This window comes from Pipistrellus hanaki (assembly GCF_964339955.1).
Source record: "Pipistrellus hanaki genome assembly, chromosome: 5".
Classification (NCBI taxonomy): Eukaryota; Metazoa; Chordata; class Mammalia; order Chiroptera; family Vespertilionidae; genus Pipistrellus; species Pipistrellus hanaki.
The window spans coordinates 62,535,468-62,562,234 of record NC_140507.1 but is presented as its reverse complement, the minus strand read 5'-3'; the positions used below and the strand labels follow the sequence as shown (position 1 = coordinate 62,562,234).

The 26,767-nt window shown below is 38.2% G+C and overlaps 1 protein-coding gene across 2 annotated transcripts; it reads left to right on the top strand.

Annotated features, from left to right (window-relative positions):
• Positions 1-5,279: 5,279 nt before the first annotated feature.
• On the top strand, positions 5,280-26,170 carry HPF1 (histone PARylation factor 1). 2 transcript variants are annotated; one of them, XM_084883750.1, is made up of 9 exons: positions 5,280-5,363; positions 5,394-5,424; positions 8,769-8,928; positions 11,207-11,396; positions 13,084-13,182; positions 18,651-18,801; positions 21,628-21,715; positions 23,719-23,891; positions 25,914-26,170. In XM_084883750.1, exons 1-9 carry the CDS (start codon positions 5,344-5,346, stop codon positions 26,043-26,045), a joined length of 1,044 nt encoding a protein of 347 aa, XP_084739876.1. In that variant the 5' UTR covers positions 5,280-5,343; the 3' UTR covers positions 26,046-26,170. The 2 variants fall into 2 exon arrangements, with proteins under 2 accessions (XP_084739876.1, XP_084739875.1); XM_084883749.1 differs by having other exon boundaries at positions 5,280-5,424.
• The last annotated feature ends 597 nt before the right edge of the window (positions 26,171-26,767 follow it).

The following is a 26,767-nucleotide window of genomic DNA, read 5'->3' as shown; positions in this document are numbered from 1 at the left end:
TGTGCTAGGACAGTACAACCGTAGCATTGTTTTCCTCCCACAAACTGCAATGGAGCCCTCCTGTGGCTAATTTAATCCAGCAAATTTTCCCGGAGCCAAGCAGAAAAGCATATAAAGAAACAGTTTTACTGCAGCGATCGCCATGGCAATGTGCTTTGAGTCTAAGAGCCTTGGGAATAAACAGCCCAATGAAAAACATATATTTCCTTGGAATGAGAAAATAAAGCCTAAGGAAAGAAGGAACGAAGTTTACCTCTTTATTTTGCAGTCAACATCTAAAGCCATTCTCATCAATTGCACGATGGTGGTTTACCAAAAGGAGGGGCCTGGAATTTAGATGCTATGTCAGCTGTGAGAAAATATGACCCTATAAAGAAGAAAACCACCTATTTTCATGGGTCAAATATACTGGATGCTAAATGAAAAAAGAATTCTCCATTTGTCAAAAAAATAATTTCTCTGGAAGTCTCTATAGTTTGAATGTTTGTCGTTTTAGGAATTGAAAATCCAAGAGACATAAATTTGGGTAGAAATCCAATTGTGTTCCCAGGGAGAAAGAAAGGGCAGAGTTCATAAAGACAGAAAAAGAGGGGCTTCCAAAGCGGGTTACAAGTTGCTTTCCAAGAGCTGTGATTGGTGCTGGCAAGCAGACTTACAGTATGCTGCACATGATTAATTAATGTCTGTTGCTAGGTGGAATTTTTTTTTTGTAATAGAGAGTTCAGCGTTGCAGTTCCAGTCCAGGACCCGTTGGTTTAGCTCAGTTCAAAAGTTCAGTTTCACATTGAGGGAGTGTGTTACCTCAGTCTCCTGAAACCTCCTGGCTCCGTTTTAGATTGTTCTCTTGACAATACCAACTCCATTTTGCTGTTTTTATTTTACATTATAAATGTTTCAAGTGAATAAGTGACTGAATGGATGGAAGGGTGAGCAATTATTTAATGGTAGTGATTGCAATCCACTAGTGAAAATCAGCCAATTAATACTTATTATATTTTAGTATGTCTTTATTGATTTCAGTGAGAGGAATGGAGAGGGAGAGAGAGACAGAAACATCAATCATCTATCAGCTACCTCTTGCCCGACCCCTACGTGAAATTGAGTCTAAAACCCAGGCATCTGACCTGACCTGTTCTCATCATTGGTGTTCTCAATGGGAGCCACATTGGCCAGGCAATATTTATTATTACATATATTATGTGACAGTTTGTACATAAAGCTACATTCCAAGAAATCGTGGTAGAAAAGCAAGTGGATTGGTGAATCACCTGGACTTTACATCCAGTGTAAATGTGAAGATTTGGTCCCCTTTGAAGACTTTTTAAGGTGTCTTTGGATCATCCAGCCAGTGCTAACATGGTCCCGGCTACTGATATGGATTAAACAGAGTTGGGCAGACCCAGCATAATTTGATTGTTGTTTAATCAAGTGGTTTGCCAGGGTCAAGTGGTCACAGATAGAGTCAGCATATGGTGTCCCAAGTTAATGCAACAGTTCATCCACAACCATCAGCGTAGCAGCCTCTAGGATCAGCTCTGCCTGAAGATTCTGCTGACTTTAATTTAGGCAAAAATTGGCAGTTTAGGCAAAAATTGACCTTTCCAACATCTCCGTTTCCTCTGGACGTAACACAATAACCTGGACTCCCTAATTAGATCCTCCATCATCAGTCATCCCCAAAAGCAGTTCCTCTTCTCGGGCAGACTGAGAACCTAAATGTCCTACAGGCTCTGGGCCTTCTCAAACAGATGTTATCCTCTAAGGGTGGGCAATGGCGTGAGACATGGAGACTCATTTCATTCCTGATTGCTAGGGTGAATGGTTTCCACTTTTTAGAGCCTTATGAATTGGCTTGTTAACGCTGTAATTCCTCACACATATGCCAGTTTATGTGGTTATCGTGCCCTGAACACTGCATCAGTGCTAAGTCTGGCTGTACCCCAAGACCTGGAATCCTGAGTGGCATCCTGTCTTCACTTTAATTTGCAGCAGCTCTCATAACAAATACAGAAAAAAAGTGTTTATTCAAGGAGCTAGATGCAACATCTATGGTCCTGAAAGCATACAAAAGATTAGAAATAAATACTCCTTTTAAAAAATGTATCATAGCCCTAACCAGTGTGGCTCAGTGGATAGAGCATTGGCCTGCGGACTCAATGGTCCCAGGTTCAATTATGGTCAAGGTCATGTACCTTGTTTATGGACACATCCCCAGTAAAGAGTGTGCAGGAGGCAGCTGATTGATGTTTCTCTCTCATGGATGTTTCTAACTATATCCCTCATCCTTTCTCTCTGTAAAAAAATCAATAAAATATTTTTTTAATAAAAAAATAAAATAAAAAATGTATCATTGATTAGGAGCTTAAAGTTAGCTGACTCTAGAATCAGTCACTTTTTTAAAGAATCCTATCTAATAAAGAGGTAATATGTAAATTGACCATCACTCCAACACACAAGATGTTTACCTCATGTGGTCAAAGATGGCCACTCCCATGTGGACACAAGATGGCTGCCACAAGATGATCAGCAGGGGAGAGCAGTTGTGGGCAATCAGGCCAGCAGGGGAGGGCAGTTGGGGTGACCAGGCCAACAAAGGAGGGTAGTTTGGGGTGACCAGGCTGGCAGGGGTGTGAAGTTGTGGGCAATCAATCCAGGAGGAGAGCAGTTAGGTGTTGATCAGGCTGGCAGGGGAGAGGTTAGGGGGGATCAGGCTGGCAGGCAGAAGTGATTAGGGGCAATCAGGCAGGCAGGCAGGCAGGTGAGAAGTTGGTTGCCAGAAGTCCTAGATTGTGAGAGGGATGTCCCAGACTGGAGAGGGTGCAGGCTGGGCTGAGGGATACCATCACCACCACCACCCCCTCTCATGCACTAATTTTGTGCACCGGGCCTCTAGTGCATAATAACGCTTTATTTCATTTTTCTATGACTTTTAGTAATTCCTGTTTCTCTAACACCCTACCACTTAAATAGTGAATCCAGTAATATATATTTTAAATCCAGTATATATATTTTAAAAGAAATATATATATATTTCATAGTTACTATTGTTGAAGCATTTTCTCTATTGTGGTTAGGATCCTTTTCTTTTTTACCTAATTCTAGTTGGTTGATAACCTTGAACTATGCCATCTTAACATTTTATTTACTTGTCCCTATATAGTTCTGATAGCACATGTCTGAACTCTCAATCTTTAGAATGCTACAGAATCATGTCCATGTACCTCCTTTTACATATATTTTTATAAGAGCATATATTTAAAATATATATAATTCTTTTAATAAAAAGTCAAAGATCCTGGCAATCACCCATCACTAACTTTCAAAGATACAAATTTCAAGAGGATCTTATGTAAGAGCAATTCCTGAGAGAGAGAAAACAAAGGATTGGAAAGATTAAATTTTTGTAATTTCAAACCACTTCCACCAAATTTTGAGAATTTCCTGAAATCATTTAGACCTGAGGAAAGCACCAACCAGCCTTCATAGGCAAGAAGGTAAGTTATTTTCCCCAAGAAATCCCCAACCAACCTAAGGCAGCATAAAAACTTTAATAGTTGAATATCCTTATTTCCTCTTTTACTGGCTCTTTGGAAAACAAGGAATCCAGGGCTCTGTCCAGTCCCCCAATTAAAGGGATGTTCAGAGTATACAGTAAAAAAGATGTATCCTTTAGATATGAATTTTCTAAATTATTTCAAATATAATAAAAAATGCAAGTGGCACCCTAACTACTTTGGCTCAATGGGTAAAGCATTGGCCCACAGACTTAAGATTCCCGGGTTCAATTCCAATCAAGGGTATGTACCTCTGTTGTAGGCTCAATCCCAAACCCTAGTCAGGGCACGTGTGGGAGGTAACCAATTGATGTGTCTCTCTCACATTGATGTTTCTCTCTGTGTGTCTCTCCCTCTCCTTTCCACTCTCTCTAAAAATCAAAGGAAAAAATACACTCAGGTGAGGATTAAAAAAAAGAGAGAGAAAAATAAAAGTGGCTTTCTATACTATAGACCTTATATAATTCAGTGCAATTATATAATTCTATAAACGTCACTGATTGCTAGAAAGACAATATTAGGTAGTGTTGAGAGTACTCTGGAATGTCAAACTATTTGGGTTTGAATTCTATCTCCTGTGCTTGCTGTGTGACCTTGAACAGCTCACTTAACCTGTCAGTCTTAGCCACCTTATTTGTCAAATGGAAATACAAATAATAATTACCTTAAGAATTATTATCAGGATTAAATGAGTACTCTTGCATAGTAAATACTGTATTATTATATTCCAGTACTGATAAGCTAAATTTCACTGAATTCTGTAAAAAAAAAAAATTGCTATGCATGTGCAGACCTACATATCTAACACACTTAATGATAAATGAAAACATTTATCAATAATTGCTTTGTTTCAATAAGGTGCACACTGATACTCTAAAGAAGTATAGCAAATTTGGTGAAATTTATCAGTTTCTTCAAAATCATTATGGAATAAACATAAATAGAATGAGAGATTAAATGTCAAATGTTGAGTTAAAATATACATTTTTATTCACATCAATAAAAATAGTTAAAGTCAAGAAAAAGAACAATACATATCAGGAAATACAGAATTCATCTCAGGAATGAGGCGCAGGACATTCCCAGGATTGCAGTGAGGGAGACCCCAGAGCATCAGTTCCATGTAAACTTTCTTGTGCATAGGAATCACTGGGGGATCTGGTTAAAATGCAAATTCTGATTCAAAAAGTCTGGGTAGGGCCTAAGATTCAGAATTTTTAACAGCTTTCCACAGGATGCTGACACAGCTGGTTCAATTTGCACTGCAGAGTGTAAAGAACAAACAGTCCAGATTGTAACAAGACTGTACGGAGAAAGAATGAGAGAGAAAAAATGATTTGCTCTGGGAGATAATTGAGGATGACAGCTTTAAGCCATACTAATACATACAGTAGAGTAGAAAAAGAAGAGGGATAAAATAGAGGGAAAGATTCATCATTACAAATCAAGGGAAAACATGGGCTGGGGCGAGGGCAGTGCCATATATCCAGGTGTTTATTTTCCCCTAGTAAACACCTGAGGAGGAAGGCCGTACCCCCTGAACGGAAACAAATTCCGGGGTCCTGCATCTCAGGAGCATCCCCAGGAGATGCTGTGGAGGGCGGGGATGCAGCCGGGTAGTGGGCGGAGCCTCGGCCCGGTGGGCGGGGCGGGGCGGGGTCTTTCCCCTCAATAGAGGCGCGGGGGGCGGAGCGGGCGTTCGGATTGGTGGCTCTTGAACCCGGAAGCAGTCGGCGGCGCTCGGAAGCCTCGGTGGCAGGCGGGAGTCGGCTGGTCCAGCAGTTGCAGAATGGTCGGCGGCGGCGGCGGCGGCGGCGGCGGCGGCGGCGGTGGCGGCGGGAAGCGCAGGCCCGGCCGGGAGCCGCAGCAGGTACTGCCGCCGAGGCGCTACGGGCTGCGCGGGCGCCCCGGGCTGCGCGGGCGCCCCAAGCGGGAGCCGGGGCACCGGTGGTGGGGGCTCCCCATCGCACAAACCCAGTGACCACTGAGCGCCAGCCGGGGGCCGCGGCCGGGGGCCGCTCTTTCCCAGAGTTCTGCTGGGTTTGGGGCCAGAGAGGTTGCGCTTTGGCCTCTTCTGCTCGCTCTCCCGGCGCGGTTCTTGGGCGGCAGCTTAGGACCAGCGACAGTTCATCCATTCAGCCAGCCCAATTGATCGGAGACCCGGCGCTGTGCGGGGCGCCGCGGGTTCCAGATGAGTCCTGCGGCCCCCAGCCTCGGGAGGCGGGGCACCCGCGAAAATCCGTGTTGCCTTAACGTTTTTTTGTTGGCATCGGAACAAAAATGTGTAGAGCGTGCTGTGGAAACATGGAAGGGGGTTTTAACCAATCCCTGGGAACTGTTAAGGAAGTCTTTTAGGGCAGCTCACAAGTGTGGAAGGGCTCGTGAAGGCAGAGAAGAGACACAAGGGCTAAGAAGTCGGTGCAGAGGGTGCTGGGCACAGCGCAGAGTTGCGCCGGGCTGGAGCCTGGGAGGAGGGAAAGTAGGGGGACCTGATCACAAAGGCACTGGGGTGGGGGGGGGGGACAGAAGGGGCGCAGGAAGCGCGCATTTCTCATACTTTTAAATGATTTCAGAAGTTCTGTAACCGCTGCAGTACCCAGAGGGGGAGTCAGGCAGGAAAGAACTGTCATTGTGATGAGTAGAGTTTTAGAAAAATCGCTCTGGCTGTGTCCTAACTGGATAGGGTGAGACAGGGTTAGAGGGCCTGATTCACTGAGAGAGGGCCGTGGTTCTGGGCATTCATTCATTATATTTGGGTCATGCTTTCTAGGAACACAAGGGCAAAGCATCAGTGCAGCCTCTGAAGGGCACAGCTTTCCTAAATTCTAGATATTGGGGATTTGGAGGTGCTGAATTGGTGTATGCAGAGCTAAAAAAAAAAAAAAAAAAATTCTTATCTCCTTCTGGTCAGTGGACCGCTTTGACAGAGTGATAGTGTTAGAAACGAAATAACAAAAATAAAGATGAGTCTATAGAGACGATAGCCAGCAGTAATTGCCAGCATGTATATACTATCTGCTAAGACTTTTCTGTGTATTTTTATAAATAACACTGCTCATAACCCTGTGATGTCGGCAGAGTACTACATATGCCCTTTTTATAAATGAGTAAACAAGGCACAGAGAGAAGTTAACTTGCCCAGGGTCATAGAGCTGGAAGTCAGAAGTCAGGCGTCAGTCAACCCAGGTCACCTCACCAGGTCACCATTATGCAAAACTGCCTTTCAGCAAGGTAGACTAAGGCTTTTCTTTCTAACATCTTAAGTCTGAGCCAGTCTTTGAGCCAAAGATGGTTATTAAAACAGAAGGGAGGATATGTTCCACCTGTTGTATTTGTAGTTGGAGAAGCAGCATGAAGTGGTTGAACCTGTGCTCAGGAGCCAGCCCATCTGGGTTTAAATAAATTCCTGTTTTTCCATTTTATACATAGGGCCCTAAGGGTGATTCCTTCAGTCTCCTCATCTGTGAAATGTGGATAACATTATCTAGTTCATAAGGTAGTTGTGAAGATTTGATGAGTTAATCCATAGAAAATCCTTATTAGAACAGTGGCCTGGCATATAGTAAGTGCATAATAACTACTTTTAAAAAATTATTGTTTTATTATTATTATCTTTATTAGTTGTTTGCTATTGTCATCAGCATTCATTTTTGGATCCATATTTCAGCACCTTTTTTTATTAAAGTTAATTCGTTAGGACCTCAGGCACATTATAATCCTTATAATAAACTGTTATCATTGATTGGCCAATGCATGGTCCTCTTTTACCTTGTTCATTAATAATATAACAAGCACCTGTAAACCTACTGCCCAACCTGAGAACTGAAACACTGGCAGTAACTATATCTGCTTGTGTTCCTCACCTGTCCTCTAACTTCCTATCACCCACATTCGATGTAGCTACCATCCTGAATTTTTTCCCTCTTGCCTTTTTATAGCTTTATCACCTATGAGTGTATGTCTAAAACAACATTTATTTATTGTTTTTGAACTTCACAAAAAGGCCATGATATTATAATCTTCAAGGACTTTTTGTTTCATTCAACATTCTATTATGAAGCCTGATTCATACTGTGTGTACTTCTATTTCATTTTCACAAAATGTAACATTACATTGTTGGAAATTCTGTAACCATCCCTTCTCCTGTCAGTAGGCATTTTCATTTATTCTATGTCTGCTCTTAGAAACAGTGCTTCAAGAACATTGTGGTATGTATCATCTTTGTAGGCTTTGAATACTACCTAAAGGAGCATCAATAAACTTGAGTCTATTGGGAAAATTGAAGACTATAAGTATGAGAAGCATTTAAAGTTAAAAATTTTCAACCTTGGCACTATAGTCATTTGGGGCCAGATAAGTGTTTGTTAAGGAAGCCCATTCTGTGCCTTGTAGGATAGTTAGCAGCATCTCTGGTCTCTGGCCCACTAAACGTCAGTAGCTCCTCTCCAAAAACCTCTCCAGACATTACTAAATGTGTCCCTGAGGGAGTTGGGGGGAGAGGGGGCAAAATCCCTCCTGGTTGAGAAGCACTGACTGATGGCAAGAATAAGAAGAGAAGAACTTAATCTGAAAGAAAGGTTCTAAAACGAAAATCAGATTGCTACTTACAAAACTAAAGATAAGTAACCTCCAACTGAATATTTTATCATTATAGAAATTTATCAAATACCTAACATGCATTATAAAACTTTTCATACTTATATAATGAACTTGGTTTGCATACATGTTGGAGATCAGTTTTATAACCTAGTCCTGGCATTAAAGGGCCTTTTGTGAAATAATTGTTTAACTGGTAAATTCCCTTGTATCCAGTTATTTTGGACAATTGCATTTGATGTGATATCTAAATCTATTTAAACAAAAGGCATGATGAATCCTATTTACCAAAAGAAAGCAAAACTTTTCCTTATTCCTCTTTTCCCGCTTTTTACCTTTTCTTTTTACTTTAGTTATTTTGTTTTTTGTTTCTATTATCTTAGAGATAAACATTTAAACACTTGCTGTATGAGTCCTCTTGACCACTATATATTATAAACTTTTTTTATTTGCTCAAAAGAATTCCCAGATTTTACTTAGAAATACTCTAGAGTTTACTTATAGAGTTTTAAAGTGTATCTCATAGAGTTGGGTAAACAGAAATAAACGATGTTATTTAAGGAAAGTCATTGAAATTACTGTTTAGAGAAAAAAACGTTTTACATGCCAATTTTCAGTGTGACAAAACAGTTGATGTGAAGAAGAGTAAATCCTGTAAAGCTGATGTCTCCAATGACCTTCGAAAAGAAGTAGAAAGTCATTATAAGCTTTCTCTGCCTGAAGATTTCTATCACTTCTGGAAGTTCTGTGAAGAACTTGATCCTGAAAAGCCAGCTGGTGAGTTGTTCCAGAATCATTCTACTTCTACCAATTGAAGACAGTAGGAAACTAAATCTAGGATCTAACCAGTTCATAGAAAAGGAACCTTTTCAAATATGTTTCCAATAAGAGAAACATAAAATTATGCTAAAATTACACCATTATGCCCTAACTGGTTTGGCTCAGTGAATAGAGTGTTGGCCTGCAGACTGAAAGGTCCTGGGTTCGATTCCGGTCAAGGGCATGTACCTTGGTTGCAGGAGGCAGCGGATTGATGTTTCTCTCTCATCGATGTTTCTCACTCTCTATCCCTCTCTCTTCCTCTCTGTAAAATAAATCAATAACATATATTAAAATAAAATAAAAAATTACACCACTATTACCTTTTATCCTGGCAAAGGTAAATAATTTCGCAGCATCCTTTGATGAGGGTTTGAAAGAAAACAAGTACTTTGATATGTTGCAGGAGTTTTTATATGACTTCTAGCAACATGTCTTAATTGATTATGTGAACCAAAATTATGTTCAAGAATATTTATTGAAACAAAAAATAAGAAATGGCTCATGCCCATCAGTAATGCATTCATTCAGTGAGTACTCATTGTTTTAAAAAAGTGAATATCTTTTTTTAGGCAATGATAAAGTATCCTGCCTGAAAAATTTTAAGTGGAAGGGTGTATAGAGTATACAGAAGTCAAGGATGTACACACACATCCCTATATACTTCCTATGTACTTAGACTACTTATCTCTGAAGGGATACACAAAAACATGATGTTTTTGACAGTTACTTTTTACTCTTACCATTTTGTACTTTTTAAATTTTGAGCATGAGGTTGGGGGAAAGAAACACTCATACTCAGTTGATGAAAATGAATTATATTGGTAAATAACTATGAATTTTGACAATATGTCAAAATAAAACTGTGCAGCTACTATAAAAATATTCATGATTGTGTACAAATATGTATTAAGATGTTCACTGAAGCATTGTTTATAATAGTAAAAAAGTTAAACAGTAAATATCAGTAGAATAGTTATCTCTATAATGGAACATTGTGCAGGTATTAAAAATTATGTTAAATTTAATTTCATGGGCAAATATTCAGAAAATTTAAGTGAAAACAGGACAGAGAACAAAAACAAATTGGAAAACAGCATGATCTCCCTTTAAAAATCTATATGTTTATCTTTGTTTATAGAGAGGGGAATGTTATTACTGTCTACCAGACTATTAACCTGGTTATCCCTGGCTATTGAGATGGGTAGTTTTAGTTTTTATATTGCTTTAAAAATTGGTGTGTGCTGTCTTAACTTCCCACTAAGCTGAGCATCTTCCCCCTCCAAGGAAACGGTGCTCTTATTCACTCTTCTAAGAATTTTCTTCCTTTCTCCAGCCCCACCTCTTCTATACCCATGGAGTTCCTGGAATGCTTACTTCCCTCTTAGAGGAACAACCAGACCCATCTTATATAGAAAGAGTGTACATTTGAACAGACTTCATGACTCTGGTATTATTTAACATTCTCCCTCTGTGGTCTGAGATTGGAGATAGAAGGAATCATCCAGCATTTAGTTGGCTAGATAGATTGTCAAGGAGGCAAAGGAATCCCACAGTGACAAGTAGCTGAAGTGGAGGGAAGGGGAAAGAAATGTTTTCATTAAATAAATTATTTATGTTCCTTAATGCACACTCATTTGTTATCTATCATGTCTCTCCCTTAATCTGGTTGTGCTACAATTATTTTAGGCTCATAACATCCTAGTAATGAGACAGGGTAAGTGTTTGCAGCTATAATATGCCCATGGGAAAGCAAAACAGTCTTGCTTTGGCCAAAATAACAAATGGCAGGAATGTTTGAAATGGATTCAGTGGTAAATTTACAGGGGTCCTCAAACTTTTTAAAGTGGGGGCCAGATCACGGTCCCTCAGAGAGCTGGAGGGCCGGACTATATGAGCTACTAATTCCTACTGTAACACCTCGGCTGCGCTCACTGCCCAAAAAACCTGGCGGGCCGGATCAGACTCCTCTGCGGGCCGCATGTGGCCTGCGGGCCGTAGTTTGAAGACCCCTGATTTAAGAGGAAATCCTAAATGTGTCACATTTTTATTTCTCTGATTTCTTTTCCGTTGAGTGTTTATAACTAACATCTTCACGTGTAACTAATTTTTTTTTTTTTTTTACTTTAAATGGTTTTTTTAAGATAACTGCTTAGAAATAGTTTACTAGTGAAAGGCATTATGTCCTATCTGCCTCTAGAAAGTTAATGTCTAAATAAACTCATTTAACTTCTAGATTCACTTTCCGAAAGCCTTGGACTTCAATTAGTGGGTCCGTATGACATCCTTGCCGGAAAACATAAAATGAAAAAAAAATCAGCAAGCCTGAATTTTAACCTTCACTGGAGATTTTACTATGATCCTCCTGAGTTCCAGACAATAATTATTGGAGATAATAAAACTCAGTTCCACATGGGGTATTTCAGGTAAGGGATCTTTTCCTCTAAAATTTAGTTACTCTCCTTCTGATAAGCATAAATAAATATTCAAGGTGAAGGGCATATTTTTCCCTTGTTGGTGCATACATGGGCAATCTGTTCTGCTATTGCCATCCTAACTTACCTTAGGAGGGGTGAACTCTAGGTTTAACTTCACTGGTTTTTCCTTTGTAAGTATCAACTTTTTCTGGGGGAAAGGGCAATTCAGAAAAGCTCTTTTAGCTCAAGGAAGATAATTTAGAGCAGATACTGTGACTTAAATCAGCCATGTGCTTCAAGGGGCCATAGAGACAATCGGTAGTTAAGAATGTGCTCTGGCTCTTTCCCTTCGGCATGCCATTGAAGATCCTGGTGTCACCCTGCACTTGTGACAGTCTTGATGCTGCCCCCACCTTATACCCATCAATGAATCAAATTTCTATCCAGAAAAAGAAGAATGTGATCTGGAGTCTGGTCGTACTGTTTATTGTCTGACTGACCCTGTGTCAGTCATTAGTGATTGAATTTCTGTGACTCAATTTATTCTGTAAAAATGAGGATAATATACATACCTAATAGAATATTAAGGGGATTAAATGGCTTTGGGCAAGGTGCTTAGAATGTTAAAGAAATAGAAGTAGGTTGAAGAGAAAAATACTTGTACCAGAAGAGATGCTGTCATTTAAAGTAAAGATTAACTGTAAGATAATAGGGGAAGTGTAGGAAACGTGCCGAGGGAGAAGCAGTGTGGTACAGTAGAATGTACACAGTGCTGGAAATTGGGTTAGCATGGATTTTACTACTGGCTTTGCCATTAATTTACCAGGATGTTGGCCTAGTGCTTCATCTCTATATTGGTTTCCTCAATTGTAAAATAAAAGAATTTGGTTACATGTATACTAGAGGCCCAGTGCACGAATTCGTGCACATGTAGGGTCCCTTGGCCTGGCTGGCAATCTGGGCTGATTTGGGCTATCTCTGCCCAAGCCCGATCAGGGCCAATGAGGGTCAGCCAGCTGTGGGGGGAGGGACAATGGGAGTTAGGCTGGCCACGGGAGGTTGGCTGTAGGAGTGCACTGACCACCAGGGGCAGCTTCTGCTTTGAGCATCTGGCCCCTGGTGGTCAGTGTGCATCACAGCAACCAGTTGACCCGTTGTTCAGTTGTTCAGTCCCTTAGTCTTTTACATATATAGATAAATTAGATCCTTTTGCTTCTAATGTTTTATACTCCTGTCTGTCCTCTTTTGTTTTTCTGTCTTTTTTTTTTTTTCCACAGACTGTAATACTACTGTTGAGATGACAGTGTGTATAATCTTCCCTACTTCTTTTTGATAGGCCTTACTCCCCTTTTCTTATATTTAGTTTATTTAGTTACACAAGTAACTAGGTCCTAATAATCTTTTTTTTAAAAAATATGTTTTTATTAATTTTTAGAAAGGACAAGCCAGGCATGTGCCCTGACTGGGAATTAAGCTAGTAACCTTTTGGTGCATGGGGCTAAGAATCTCAATTTTAGGTTCTGTATATAAGCAAGATTTGCCAATGCTATTCCTAAGAAACTTAGAGCTTACACCTGGCAAATTCCAGTCAGAAAGCAAACATGTAGATATAAATTGTTGTCTATAGACCTAAAAATACTACTTATCTAATGTAAATTGTGGGCAGCTAAAATTTTAATATCTTTTGCTTAAATAGGGATTCTCCTGATGATCTTCCTGTATTTGTTGGTACAAATGAAGCAAAGAAAAACTGTGTAATTGTTCAAAATGGAGATAATGTGTTTGCTGCAGTTAGGTAAGGAAATACTTTATTTCAATCCCTTCCTAATTATATTTGTTTTTAATTGTTGTGCTATATGAGGACTTGAGGTTACCTAAATATTCTCGATTTCTAGAGATAATTTCTGACTTTTGCAGGTAGTCTTATATTCTTCTACTTTTCACCCCCCAAAAAATATATATCTAATTGACTTATTTAATGAAACTATTCCTTAATGTTGACCTCACTTGTCCCATAGGAAAAGCAAAATATTGTTTTAGTGAAAATTGATGGTATTTTAAATACCATCACTATGGATTCATTGTAAGAACTCACTTTTTCTAGTTCAAACACAAATATTTAACAAAATAAAACAGGTGCTCATAACATCCTCAGAAGGACTGATGGAGCAGCCTGAACCTCCAGGAATGAAAGATGTGGGCAGAACTGGCTCACCAATGGAGTTTGTCTCTGCCACCATCAGGAACCTGGGAAATAGGCAGCTGCTGCCATGACAAGTGGCTTTGGGACCACACTGTCTTTGGTATAACCTGGGCCAATAAAATAGATGCCCTGCCCTCTGCCTCTCAGCCCTCCTGCAGCTAAGGACCAGGTGCTGAGATCTCAGCTGCAGGTGCTCCAGAACAGTAGCTGCCTCTACATCTGTGCTCACTGGTGGGCAGCAGAAGCACAGCCTTCTCTCCCTGGCATCTCTTCGGAATTCAGAGTTGCATCTGCTTGAGAGAAACTAGGTCCCATGTGGAGTCTGAGCTGAAGAATAGTAGAGAAAATGCAGCAAGGTCTCTTGTAGAAGAGGCTTGGAATGGAGCTGAGCGAGCTAGTCCACAATGCACCAGCCTCAGAGAGAATTCAAAGCTATTTGTTAGCAGCTATACAGTTTACACTGAACAAAAATGAAGAAAGCCATTTTTATTATTTTAAATACAATAAGTAGATAATGTTTTGTGGGACCTCTTTTCATTATCCACTTTTTAAAAAGACTTATGCCTGTGATTTATTAATGCAGATTTGCAATAAAAAATTCAAACTAACTGGCCTAGGCTGCTATGTGTATGTCATACAAACCCATGTATTTAAAGGGCAACTCAAAGACATCCAAAAAAGGTTCTTTCTCTGAGTTTTTATAAATTGTTGCTTGTCTCTGTTACACAGTTATATAGTATCTGTTGTTATAGTAAATGTTATAATTTACATAAAAAAGAATTTATAGTTCTTTTAAGCCCTTCAGATTCACCATTCAGTTGTAATTGGTGCCATGTTTATTAGAAATGATAGCTGTTTACTTGCCTAAAGTCTGTCTCTTGCATTAACATGTAAATTCCTTAGGGACAGTGGCTTTCTTGTGTAGAGTACCTGTCCCATAGTAGATGCTCCAGATATTTTTGACATGTAAAAGCACCTAACTCTTCATTAGTCTTATTAAAAATCTTTTTAAAAAAAAGAAAGTCATAGTGGTTATCTGAAATAATCCAAGACTGTTCTGGTATTTTTTAGCTTTTTGGAGAACACAGAAAAGAAAAAGAAAAAAATATTGGTGATAAATTTATAATTTAGGTGAACAACAAGTAAGTATTTGAGTACTTGTTTCACTCAGATGTTTTCAATCTCCAATAATTTATCTCAAACATAGAGGTAAAAATACTATAATTTTTTTCGACTATTAACAACTGTTTTAGTTTTTAAGATGTTACTTTTCTTAAAAAGCTACTCCAGAACATTTAATTTAATTTATTTCTATACCAGCCTGAGTAAGGTCTTTGAAGTCAGACCATCCTCTATAATAAAAGAGTAGTATGCAAATTGCCCCTTCGACCAGGGGGCAGGGCCAGCTGGGGGAAGGGAGGGAGGCCCCAGCTGGTGGGCAGTAGCCAACAGCCACTAGGGACCTTACCAGTGCATGAATTTTGTGCACTGGGCCTGTAGTTTGTTATAAATCAATTATTTTTATGCCCCAGGAAAGTAGTTCACTTTGTTCAAGATTGAATTGTAGTCAAAGAAATATAAAATAAGCCAACAGAGATTAGTCAAGATTAAAGAGTGATAATACCAATTAGATGTTAAGAAATTACTCATTTAAGTGTTAATTGGTAAAACTTTTACTAGTGTAGAGAGCAATTTGAATAACCTTATTCTAAAATTTCATGACAGGTTATTAACATTGCCAGGTACTCTACTAAGTAAAGAAACATTTTTACCCTTAAATCAGCAGTTCCATTTCTAGCTAGTCATCTAAAGACCTTCTGGACAGGTACACAAATATGTGTGTATATTACAGATTATTGATAAAAATGAAAAACTGGAGCCGAAACCGGTTTGGCTCAGCGGTAGAGCGTTGGTCTGCGGACTGAAGGGTCCCGGGTTCGATTCCGGTCAAGGGCATGTACGTTGGTTGCGGGCACATCCCCGGTAGGGGGTGTGCAAGAGGCAGCTGGTCGATGTTTCTCTCTCATCGACGTTTCTAGCTCTTTATCTCTCTCCCTTCCTCTCTGTACAACAATAAAAAATAAAATAAAATAAAATTTAAAAAAAATGAAAAACTGGAAACATCAAATCCAGCAGTAGGAAAAATTCGATCAGTAAATATTAGAATGTCCATACACTGTAATGCCGAGATCCTTGTATGTTGATTTGGAAAGGTGTTTGATATATGAAGAGAGCAAAATAATAGAATAGTGTAGAATGATTCCTTTTTCATATTGTTTAATGAACATAGGAGAAAATCTAGATATACTCAAAATTTCCATTTATCTTTGGACAACAAAATTTGGAGTGAATTTTTCCCCATTCTGTTTTGGTTTTTTTGTGGGTTTTTTTTTTTTTTTTTTTTTTTTTGTGGGTGTTTTTTAGCAGTACTTTTGACCTCACAGACCTAAACAGAACTCGGGGATCGACAAGGATCCACAGTCTATTCTTTGATAACCACTATTTAGTTAATAGTTTTAATCGTGACTTCATATCAGAACCTCCTGGGTTGCTGGTTAAAAGTAATTGGCTTTGAGCTTTTTTGTTCCTGCCTCTAGAGATTCCACTTCAATACATATGGAACAGCACTCAGGAATATATATATTTTTAATACACATTCCAGATATGTCTAAATGTAACACAAAATTATACTTCTTTAATTTTGATACTTCAGTTTTTCAAATTTATTACCCTACATTTAATGAATGCTTAATTTGTAGAGGACCCAAAAACTAAGCAGATTTGAAACTTATTAAAAGAATAAATTTATCCAATGTATCAGATTATTTAATCTTGTTAAATAATCTTTTTTTCCTCTTGCCTGCTGCCCCATCATTCTCTGCCATGTTACTTCGATCACTGTACTGGTAATGTGAGACCATTAACTCAGTAGCAGTTATCAAAGAACTGTGTGTGGATCCTTGGCGGGGTGGGTTGGCAGGGGGAGAGTCTTTAACACCTTTTTAAGAGGTCTTTGAGGTCAAAACTATTCACGGTAAGATGTCATTTGTGCACCAGTGGCACAGAGGTAATGAATGGTGGGTAATACTTGTTGATACCTTGGCAAGAATCAAGGCATTGGTGCCAAATTAGCAGTTACTATATTATTGAGGCAGTAATATAATATGTGTCGTGTAAGATTGTCAGTGATGAAGCAGTGAAAACATTGGAGCTCTGTCACTGAGTGCACATCCCCTAACATTCTGTGTGCTGAAATGGGCCAGACCTAGAAAGAAAGCCCTTCTGCATACTCAGGTGTTGGTTTGTCTCAAGGAAGAAGCTCTCGTGTGACAGAGCTGTGAGCTGAACTTTCTCCACTTTTACGTGAGAATGACTGACACACTGGTTATTCAGACCTGAGTATTTGGCAGACATTTTCTCAAATGAACCAAAGAAAACTAACTTCATTTGTTGCCAGTGGTTAAAATTCAGGGTTTCAAAAACAAAAATTAGAACTAGGGAAACGTAATAAGCACCAGTGTGAGCTTGATAGCTTTCACTACCTAATGACGTTACTAATGTGACTAGTGGTAATAGTAACGGATATATATGATTTTTTCATATTGTGAAATATTAGAGTGAATATGATATAATGAAAAGTTTCAATATTTGGAAGATCTACATAATTTAGTATTTTCTAAGTGATCATTCAAAGTTCAAGATACTTCAATGGATTTGAAAGAGTACAAATTGTTCATGGTTATTATTTCAGTTTGTACCTGGCAACTGTAAGCATTAGAAAGCAAAGCATTGGAGAGTAAGTTGAAGCTGAGAGACAAAAGCTTCATACATTGCTACCAAGATAATCATAATAATGTGATAAGTGTGGAAGGCAGCAATGAAGTGCCTTAAGTAGCAATGGCGTCTTCACAGATACTTTATCTAGGCCTAGAATGCCTAAGAGCTTACTAGAAAAAAAATGGGAAGAAGGATGTTCTAGGCAAGGTAGCAATATATGAATGAAAGTATGAAAACAAGAGACACATGGTATTTGAAGGCCTGTGTGCCATGCCGGAGAGGTTGAGGGAGAGTGTGAAGATTGATTCATCTACATCTGATGTCTTTAATTTGCTTTTTATGGTTGATATAAACATATGTCATGATACACAGCTGGTTTGACTGAAGGTAGCCCTTGGTGTATATGTGCTGTCATCAGAAGACATGATTTGGTGGTCTTGGTTTCTGTGGCACTGTAACCCGCCCCTGCTAGTTCTGAACTTGAGTAAATGGGTTGTTCTCTGCCCTCAGTTTCCTGACATGTAAAATGGGGATAAGAATAGCACCCACTATAAATGTCCTAAGCTTTTTACAAACTGTCAAATGTCAGTAGTTAATAGAAGCAGCTTTCCTCCTGGGAGTCTGGCAGTGGCTACAGAGGAAGACCTGTGTTTCCAGCTCTTCGTTTTACCCTCCTGTTCTGCGGGTTAAAGTCTTAACCTATTTATGATAAAACAATTATTTCCGTAACTGGCAGTAACAGAATGTACTGTTCTCATGCCTTTTGTATTGTGCTTCTGTATAAACTTATAAAGTAGCTTTGCTTTCCTTTTATGTTTTCCAAATTTATCTTAAAACAAATTTAAAGGTGACATTTTAAAAAATCTGATCTTCAATATTATAACAATGTCCCCTGGCTCTTTAAAAATAAAAAATTCTTTTGTCTACATTCTACTTCCAATAATGCCAGACTCTTCCACATCAGTATCTCAATATCAAGTAATGCCACATAACACGTGGCTTAATCTCAGCTTTGTAAATATCCCTTATATATTTATTATAGACAGAGATAATATAAATATGAATCGTTTGTTGGTTTTGAGGCTGAAAGCTTTTTATTGATACTGCTTTTCCTTTGTTAGAAGAAATCTATTGGGGATTATGAAAGAGCTGTTGGTAATTATTCTTCAGTCTTCTTGCTAATGGCATTTGATGTTTTTAACTTAGCTCCCTTCCCTTTCCCAGGCCTGTGTACTTAGTACAGTGGCCTGTCATATAACAAGGGCTTTTTACTTCTTTTCCAGATTATTTTTGATGAAAAAACTTAAAGAAATAACAGATAAAAAGAAAACTAATTTCTTGAAATCCGTAGATGAAAAGCTCACAGAAGCAGCCAGAGAACTGGGGTACTCGCTGGAACAGAGAACGGTGAAGATGAAGCAGAGAGACAAGAAAGTATGATTCTTACATCTGTTAGTCGCTAGCTATTTTGCTGTTTTAATAGGGTTTTTTCTCCTCTCTTGACTCCTTCCCTCGTGCAAGGTGTCCATTGGGAGTATTTGTAAAGGTATGCCTGGAGTGCTTCTCTCAGGGCCTCGGAGGTGGTTGGTTCCCTTTTGAGAGGCAGTGTGTTTTCAGATTTGTTCACTTCCTCCAGTCCATGTGGGTCTTAGCAGTCCTCTCCTTACCCCTTCAGCATATCCTGTTGCATCTCTCCTAATGCCTGTAGAGTAGTGGAGTGCTTTGTAAATAGTGAATACTTTGGCAAGGTGTTGCATCTTTTTGGTTTATCATTTCCAAATTTCAGAGTAAGTTAACACAAGCTAGAATTCTGCTTTGGGGTAAATGAGAATTCTATAGGAGTTTGTTTTTATAACCTCTGGGGAGGAAGGACATTTCTCACTGTAGAATGAGGGCACCCTAGTCTCCTTCAGCCTCTCAGCATTGTCTGCGGTAGCTAGTTTATCTGAATGTTCTAGGCCAAACGAAGTACTAGTTATTCCCAAATAAACTAGTATCGGTGATAAAGTACTTTAGTGTATTTGGTTATTGAAAGTCCTATTTTAGTTTCTTCTCTGATCGTGACTCAACTATAGGGAGATGTTCTGGTAAATTAGTCACTAAGCTGCAGTGTTAGCAGTTCTTTCTTTAGTCCTGTAGACCGAAAACAGTTTCTAAAAATATACATTTGAATGAAATTCACTGCAGTAGGGCGTTTTTAACATTTTAAAGGTTTTATGTTGCCATTTTACCTTTCTGGTTTTCATAGGGAGCCTCTCCCACTTGTAAGTAGAAATAGGGGTAGCATTTTTCATTTCATCATTATGTATTCCTAATTCTTGAGTAAAGACTGAGCTTGTATGTTCAGAACAATTTCTTCCATCAGAGCCTTATTTTATTGTTCTACCATCAACTCTCATTTACTTCAGGTAGGATTTCCAAAACTGTAAATAAGATATGATTGGGGTTTAAACCTCATAGGTATATTTGTCCTAGCCTACTCCTCTGTGTTTGTGCTTGTTTGTTTGTTCTTTTTATAAAAACAGCTGGTAAAAACATAAATATAATGAAGGAAACAACTTATAAGACAACCATGATTTTTATCCTGCCAAAGACAACGTATTGGTTATGCTTTCAAATCCAAGTTTCTTTGTTATTTTTATCTCCATTTAATTCGTACTTTTCTAGTCCTGAACAATTCAGTTCCACTAGTGTCTGTGACTTAGTGACACTGTCCTTGTGAGTATGAGAGTAGTATAACAGAGCACTCTACAGTACACTGGAAATCAGTGTTTTATACAGACAATACCTTACAGTGCTTTGGATTGCAAAGTCCTTATGATTTACCTCATTTGACCTTCAAAGCAAATCTGCAGAGTAAGTAGGAATTATCATCCTATTTTATAGATAAGTAAATTGAGATTTAGATTTGTCCAAAATCATAATTGAGATAGATCTGAGACCTAAATTCACATCTTTAATAATTAGCATTCTTTCCACTCCATCCTTTTACTAATTGGCTATAAGCCACTTTTTTTATTCCTAAATTTCATTATTAAAAAGAGTACTTTGACTTAACGATATTGTAAAATAAGGATATGCCATTCTATCCACCTCTGATTCTTATGCCTTAGAATATTACCACCCTGGTACAGGGTTTTCCTAAATTTGTATTTCTATTGTAGATAATAAAATTAGGATCTGGTGTTTTGCTAATAATTGATACTGCTTTATAGACAGTACACTTTATCATCTGTGGAAAATGTGAAAATACACATGATGGTTTTTGTTGTATGTCAGCATAAGATAAGTCAGTGTATATATACCACTTTGTTTTTTTCTTTATCAATATACTGTTTTATGACTTGCTTTTTATATTTATGAATATATTATGATTATTGCTTCATATTGCTAAATTTAAGATATATCTACCTCATAATTTTGAGTGGCTATGTTTATGTTCAAAGTTTAGGTTGCTTAACATTTTTCAAACAACCTTGCCATAAATATCCTCTTATACCTTTATTTTATTTGCAAACTTATCTGATTATTTCCTTAAAAGTAATCCTAGAATTAGTTCTGTCAGGTATACATGGTTTAAGATGAGTGTGTGTGTGTATGTGTGTGTATGCTTTGTTTTTTAATTTTGTGGGGTTTTGTTATTTGCAAAACTATAGTGTTATATTTCCACCAGCAATGTATGAGTGCCTATTTTCTCCATATCCTCACTAGTACTAGGTATTATCAGCTTCCTTGTTTTAATTAGCTTTAATTAGTTTTAATTCTTTGATTATGAAGGACATTAAATCTTGTTTACTTCTCTGCCAGTCATTTGTATTTCATTTGTGAACTATCTAAAATTTGCCTATTTTTCTATCGGGGTTAGAATTTTTTCTTCCTTATGTTTTCCTTTATTTTTCAGACTCCTTTACTATTAAACTAATATCCTGGCTTGCCTCTTGTAATAGCATGCCATTGTTCTTCCCACACAACGCAGGCTGCAGGCTTGTAATGATGACACGAATAATAACAGCTAATCAGTTCGTTGTTTTATAATTGCATAAAGTCCTTATGACTCACCTAATTTTAGCTAATTTTAAAGATAAGGAATGTTAAACTTTTGCCCTGGCATCCAAATTGACTGAAATAAAATGTCATTGTTATATTTTGACAGAAATACTGAGGGTTTGTGTGTGTATTCTGTTAGGTTCGAATAAGTTTTTGTTTGGTTTGTTTAGTCTATTTACCATGATTACGTTTTTGTGTTTTTCTTAAACTTAGGTTGTGACAAAGACCTTTCATGGTGCAGGCTTGGTTGTTCCAGTAGATAAAAATGATGTTGGTTACAGAGAGCTCCCTGAAACAGATGGTAATGTATTTCTCATGGACTACATGTGCATTTGTACATATAATATATATGGTAATATCTGGAGGAAGGCTTTCCTTCTGTGGAACAGTAGATGTATACATGTGCCATTTGTGGGACAGTCACTAGAACTTAATGTTGAGGAGCAAGCTCCCGTTTTAGGGTCAGTCAGGCCTGTATTAAAATTGGGTTTATATCAGTGTAACCTTTAGCAAATTATTTAACTCCACTAAACTTAGTCATTTTTATCTGTAAAATGGTTAATAATGGTGAATACCATTTATAGGGAGGGGTGTTTGGGTATAAAAAAAAGTATGTAAGGTCTTGCCTTAATAGTGCTTAAAATATAGTAGTTACGCCCAGCCAGTATGGCTCAGTGGTTGAGGGTCAACCTATGAACCAGGAGGTCACTGTTCAATTCCCAATCAGGGCACATGCTTGGGTTGCAGGCTCAATCACCAATGTGGGGCATGCAGGAGGCAACCAAGCAGTGATTCTCTCTCCTCATTGATGTTTCTATCTCTCTCCCTCTCATATTTTAAAATATATACATACATATATAGTAGTTACAGGCATTTAGGGAATTTCAACCTAGTGCCTAGGTTACATTTTCTGAATTATTTCAGAATCTTTGACATTGGTCAACATACAAGATAGTAATTATTGAAATACTATGTTTTTATGTATTATTTTGCAAAAAATTTTTTATCTGTAGATAGATTAACTTAGCATTCAGGAGCCCAAGATCCTGAACTACTTCATTTGTAGGTATGAAAACACTTTAAAAATGGACTATTCATACACAAAATATAATTATTGCTATGTTAAGAAAACAAAACCACTTCTCAACTCTTTCTCCTTCCCTTTACTCTCTCTTATTACTTTGAACATCCCTGTTGGCATTGCCTTAATTATCATCCTGTTCCAGAGAGGATACAACTTAGAAGTCAAAGTTAGCACTTCCTCAAGGAAGAACCAGATATTCCTTCCTAGCTTATGGATTTGGCCGTTTGTTTATTACTACCTCTGTAATCCTTATATTTGTAGCTAATACCAATAGAATATTGTGCCTCATACATGTAACTTGATAGCTATGTATCATCCTTGGGTGTGATTAAGGTTTAAACAAATCCTTGTCTTCCCACTTAATTAGCCACCTAATTTAAAGATGTGTTTCGTTGGTTTCAGTAATTGCCATTATTGGATAATCCTCAAGGAGGTAGTTTCTCAAAAAGAAGTTCTAATTAGATGTTCCGTATCTTCATTCTCATATGCACCCTGAGATCTGACACACATTGGCATCCAGCAGATAGTAAGAAAAATGTTGAAAGCCAAAATAGAAATGTTAAATAAATCACTGTTCTTTATATTTAAACATTAGAAATTTTCCAAGTTATTTCTTCAAATTACACTTCTGCCATAGCTGCATTTCTCCCACTTTGGTAAAGGTTTGATTTTGAAATGTTTTTATTGTTGTGTTTCCTGTATTTTTTTTAAATAAGGAAGGACAGAACAAAGAGGAATGAACTTTACTGTCTATTTGGATTTTATTTAATCCAACTCCTAATAAAGACTAGCCCAGGGATGATTGCATATTATCTCTGGTGCCATATTCTTTTTTGTTTATTTTTCCCCAACCTTTTAAAAACGGGGGAAAAACATTCGTAGCTTGAGGGCAGTTAAAAACGGGGGTTGGGCTAGGTTTGGCCATAGTTTGCCAATCCCTGGACTAGCCTACTGAACATTGTTGAAAGTTTAGTAAGATCATGATTACAACTAGATCCACTGAAATACTCATATTTTGCTAATACAAGAAATCATTTTGTTAAGCCATTTTTATCCTTGAATCTTAATTAGAAAAATTAGAAAATTGCCATTCTAAATTACATTGCCATCCAAGGTTATATCAATAGTATGAAAAGTCCTATGAAGGGGGAAAACCCAGCTGATATTTTTACTTCTGAAGATGATTATAGATAATTTTTAATATCATTGATTTCTTTCAGCTGATCTCAAGAGAATTTGCAAGGCAATTGTTGAGGCACGGAGTGATGAGGAGAGACTAAAGGCTTTTGCTCCCGTTCAGGAAATGATGACATATGTGCAGTTTGCTAATGACGAATGTGACTATGGCATGGGACTAGAGTTGGGAATGGACCTCTTTTGTTACGGTTCACATGTGAGTAAAACCACCACCAAACCTCCCCCTGTTCTCTTCACACATGCATGCACATTATATACCCAAGTTCTAGCACAGGTAGGGTATGTATTTGAAAAGGAGCTTTTTGAAGTGATTTTAAAGCAGATATTTTAAAAATAGCCTTTATTTGAAATTCATTTTCTATTCTGGCAAAGGTGACTTACCAAGATTATTTGCCTTCAGGTTTACATTAAAGTGAATTTACTTTAGATGTATTAAAGGGACCTCATGCATGTGCGGGTAAAAACACATACCTTTCCCAGGGCGCAATTTCATTTCCTCCTGGGATGGGGGAGTTATTTGTTCTTGTGTTGAATTCCTAGATGAAAAATAAATACTATTTTTAAATAGCTTTAGCCCTAGCCAGTTTGGATCAGTGGGCAGAGCAAGCGTCAGCCTGTGGACCAAAGGGCTCCGGGTTCATTTCCCATCAAAAGGGTTGCAGGCTGCTCCTAGACCTGGGCCCTCCCTGGTCAGGGCTCATGCAGGAGGCAACCAATCAATGTGCTTTTCTCACATAGAAATTTCTGCCTTTCCCGCCCTCTCCCACTCTCCCTAAAAATCAATGAAAAAATATCCTCCAGTGAGGATTAACAAAAAAATTAAAAATAGGCTTTAAATTACTTAAAATATATAAGATGCTAGTTAATCATTCGCTAATTAAATAGGACAAACCTACCCAACAGTTAAATCAGTGCTTACTCAACTATAGTTGCCTCAAGGTGAAAGAGGCAAGAAGGTGTAGTGGCTTCGATGTGTTTCTAGGGCTAACCTGTTCAGGTTTAAATTACATCTACCCCCACTTAAATGCTGTGTAAAATTTGGCAAATTTCCCATAACCTTTTTATTGTCTCCTTACCTATAAGATATGTCTGCACACAGACCATGTAACTCCTGTGAGGTCACCTACAAAGCACAAAGAGGTACACCACCTTGCACAGGCAATCTAGTCCCAGAGTCAGCATCCAAGTTAGTAATTCCCAAACTGTAAAGAGCATAGGAATCACCTAGAGATACTGTTCAAATGAAGGCTCTGTCTCAGTAGATCTGGGGTGAGGCCTGAGAAGCCTTGGTTCTGACATGCTCCCAGGTGATGCTAATGCTGCTGCTGTGCAGGAGCGGGACTAAGCCAGCAGCTCACATTAGCATGCATCAGTCATCTGCAGGGCTGTTCATACACAGATGGCTGCATTCCCCCCTCCCCAAAGTGTTTCTTGGGTCCTGAGAATTTGTAGGTCTGGTGAGTCTCATTTGAGAATTCTGCTTTCTCTAAACCACATTACTGCCTTCCTCATGTATGCTTACCAGTAAAAATAATCCAAATGTTTAACAACTAGAATGACCTTGATCAACGAGAATAGTGCTTGGCCATGCCAGGAAATGAAGAGTTTAATAAAAAACCTGATTGCTGTGAAAAGTTAAGTGTCACACATGAAAATATATGAAAAGGTGTTATTACACAGAACCTAGAGCATAGGAAGTGCTAATTCATGTTTACCAACAAAAGCACTGCCAGTTTTTCTCCTAGTAAATAACAGCAATAGTATAAGTCACTAGATAACCCAGGCAGAAGCTTAACCTTTTAAGCTTAGAGGGGTTGAACATGGTGGGTGGAGGAGAGAGAAGGAATTTGAAAAGGGATTGAGTTGAAAACTCAAATTCAGTATACCTATTTGTAACAAGGTAAAAGCATTTGATTATATAGTCTGGAGGGGAAAAAAATTAAGGTTGATCAACCTAATCTAAGGAAATGGGGAAGCTTATGTTTTTAACTTGGTTTTCCTCTGAATTTCCTTCAGAATATACCATTAGTCTTTTAGAGCTACAAAATTGCCTCTTGGACAGAATGCCAGCTGTCTGTCTCAAAATTCAGTCCTAATCAATTGACAAAGTAGCTAAAATGATTTGGGGAGTATGCTTTGTTAAATGAGTGCTTTTTAAATGTATTTTGTTACCTGGGCATCTGCTTTATTCTCTACTTAATGTTATTTTATTTTCCAGTATTTTCATAAAGTTGCTGGCCAGCTTTTACCTCTTGCATACAATCTGTTGAAGAGGAATCTCTTTGCAGAAATTATTGAAGATCATCTGGCAAACAGAAGTAAAGAGAACATAGACCAGCTTGCAGCATGAGTGAGAGCTGGCTTTCCTTAGTGTACAGTATTTTAAAGCATTAGTATTAAACTTGTGATTTTTGTTTGTTTTTAAGGTATACAGAAAATAAACTGATGGAAACATTTACTAAAACTTCCTATAAATCTCTTCTGGTTTTGGGGTTTTTTTTTAATTGTTGACAATTACAGATGTCTCCCATTTTCTCCCTTTTTGCCCCCCTTCCAATTAACCCCCCACCCCAACCAACCCCATCCCCATACTATTGTCTTTGTTCATGGGTTATGCATATATGTTCTTTGCCTAATCTCTTCCTGTCCCCTTCCACTGAGATCCGTTACTCTGTTCCATAAATCCATACCTCTGGACCTATTTTGTCATTTTATTTTGCTCATTAGATTCCATATGTAAGATTATGTGATATTTTTTGTTCTCTTAACTGGCTCATTTCACTTAGCATAATTTCTTGGCCTATCACTGCTGTCACAAAGGTAAGAGTACCATCTTTTTTTATAGCTGCCTAGTATTCCATGGTGTAAAACTACTTTTTTAATCCACTCATCTATTGATGGGCACTTAGGCTGTTTCCAGATCTTAGCTATCCTATATAATAAAAAGCTAATACGCAAATTAACCGAATGGTGGAATGACTGGTTGCTGTGATGCGCATTGACCACCAGGGGGCAGACGCTCTATGCAGGAGCTGCCCCTGATGGTCAGTGCACTCCCACAGGGGCTCCTGG

Coding starts and splice junctions, on each gene's coding strand:
- HPF1 (XM_084883749.1), top strand. CDS start 5,344: ATGGTCGGCGGCGGCGGCGGCGGCGGCGGCGGCGGCGGCGGTGGCGGC. Junction 13,183..18,650: donor AATGTGTTTGCTGCAGTTAG/GTAAGGAAATAC, acceptor CTTCTTTTCCAG/ATTATTTTTGATGAAAAAAC. Junction 23,892..25,913: donor TCTTTTGTTACGGTTCACAT/GTGAGTAAAACC, acceptor TTTATTTTCCAG/TATTTTCATAAAGTTGCTGG.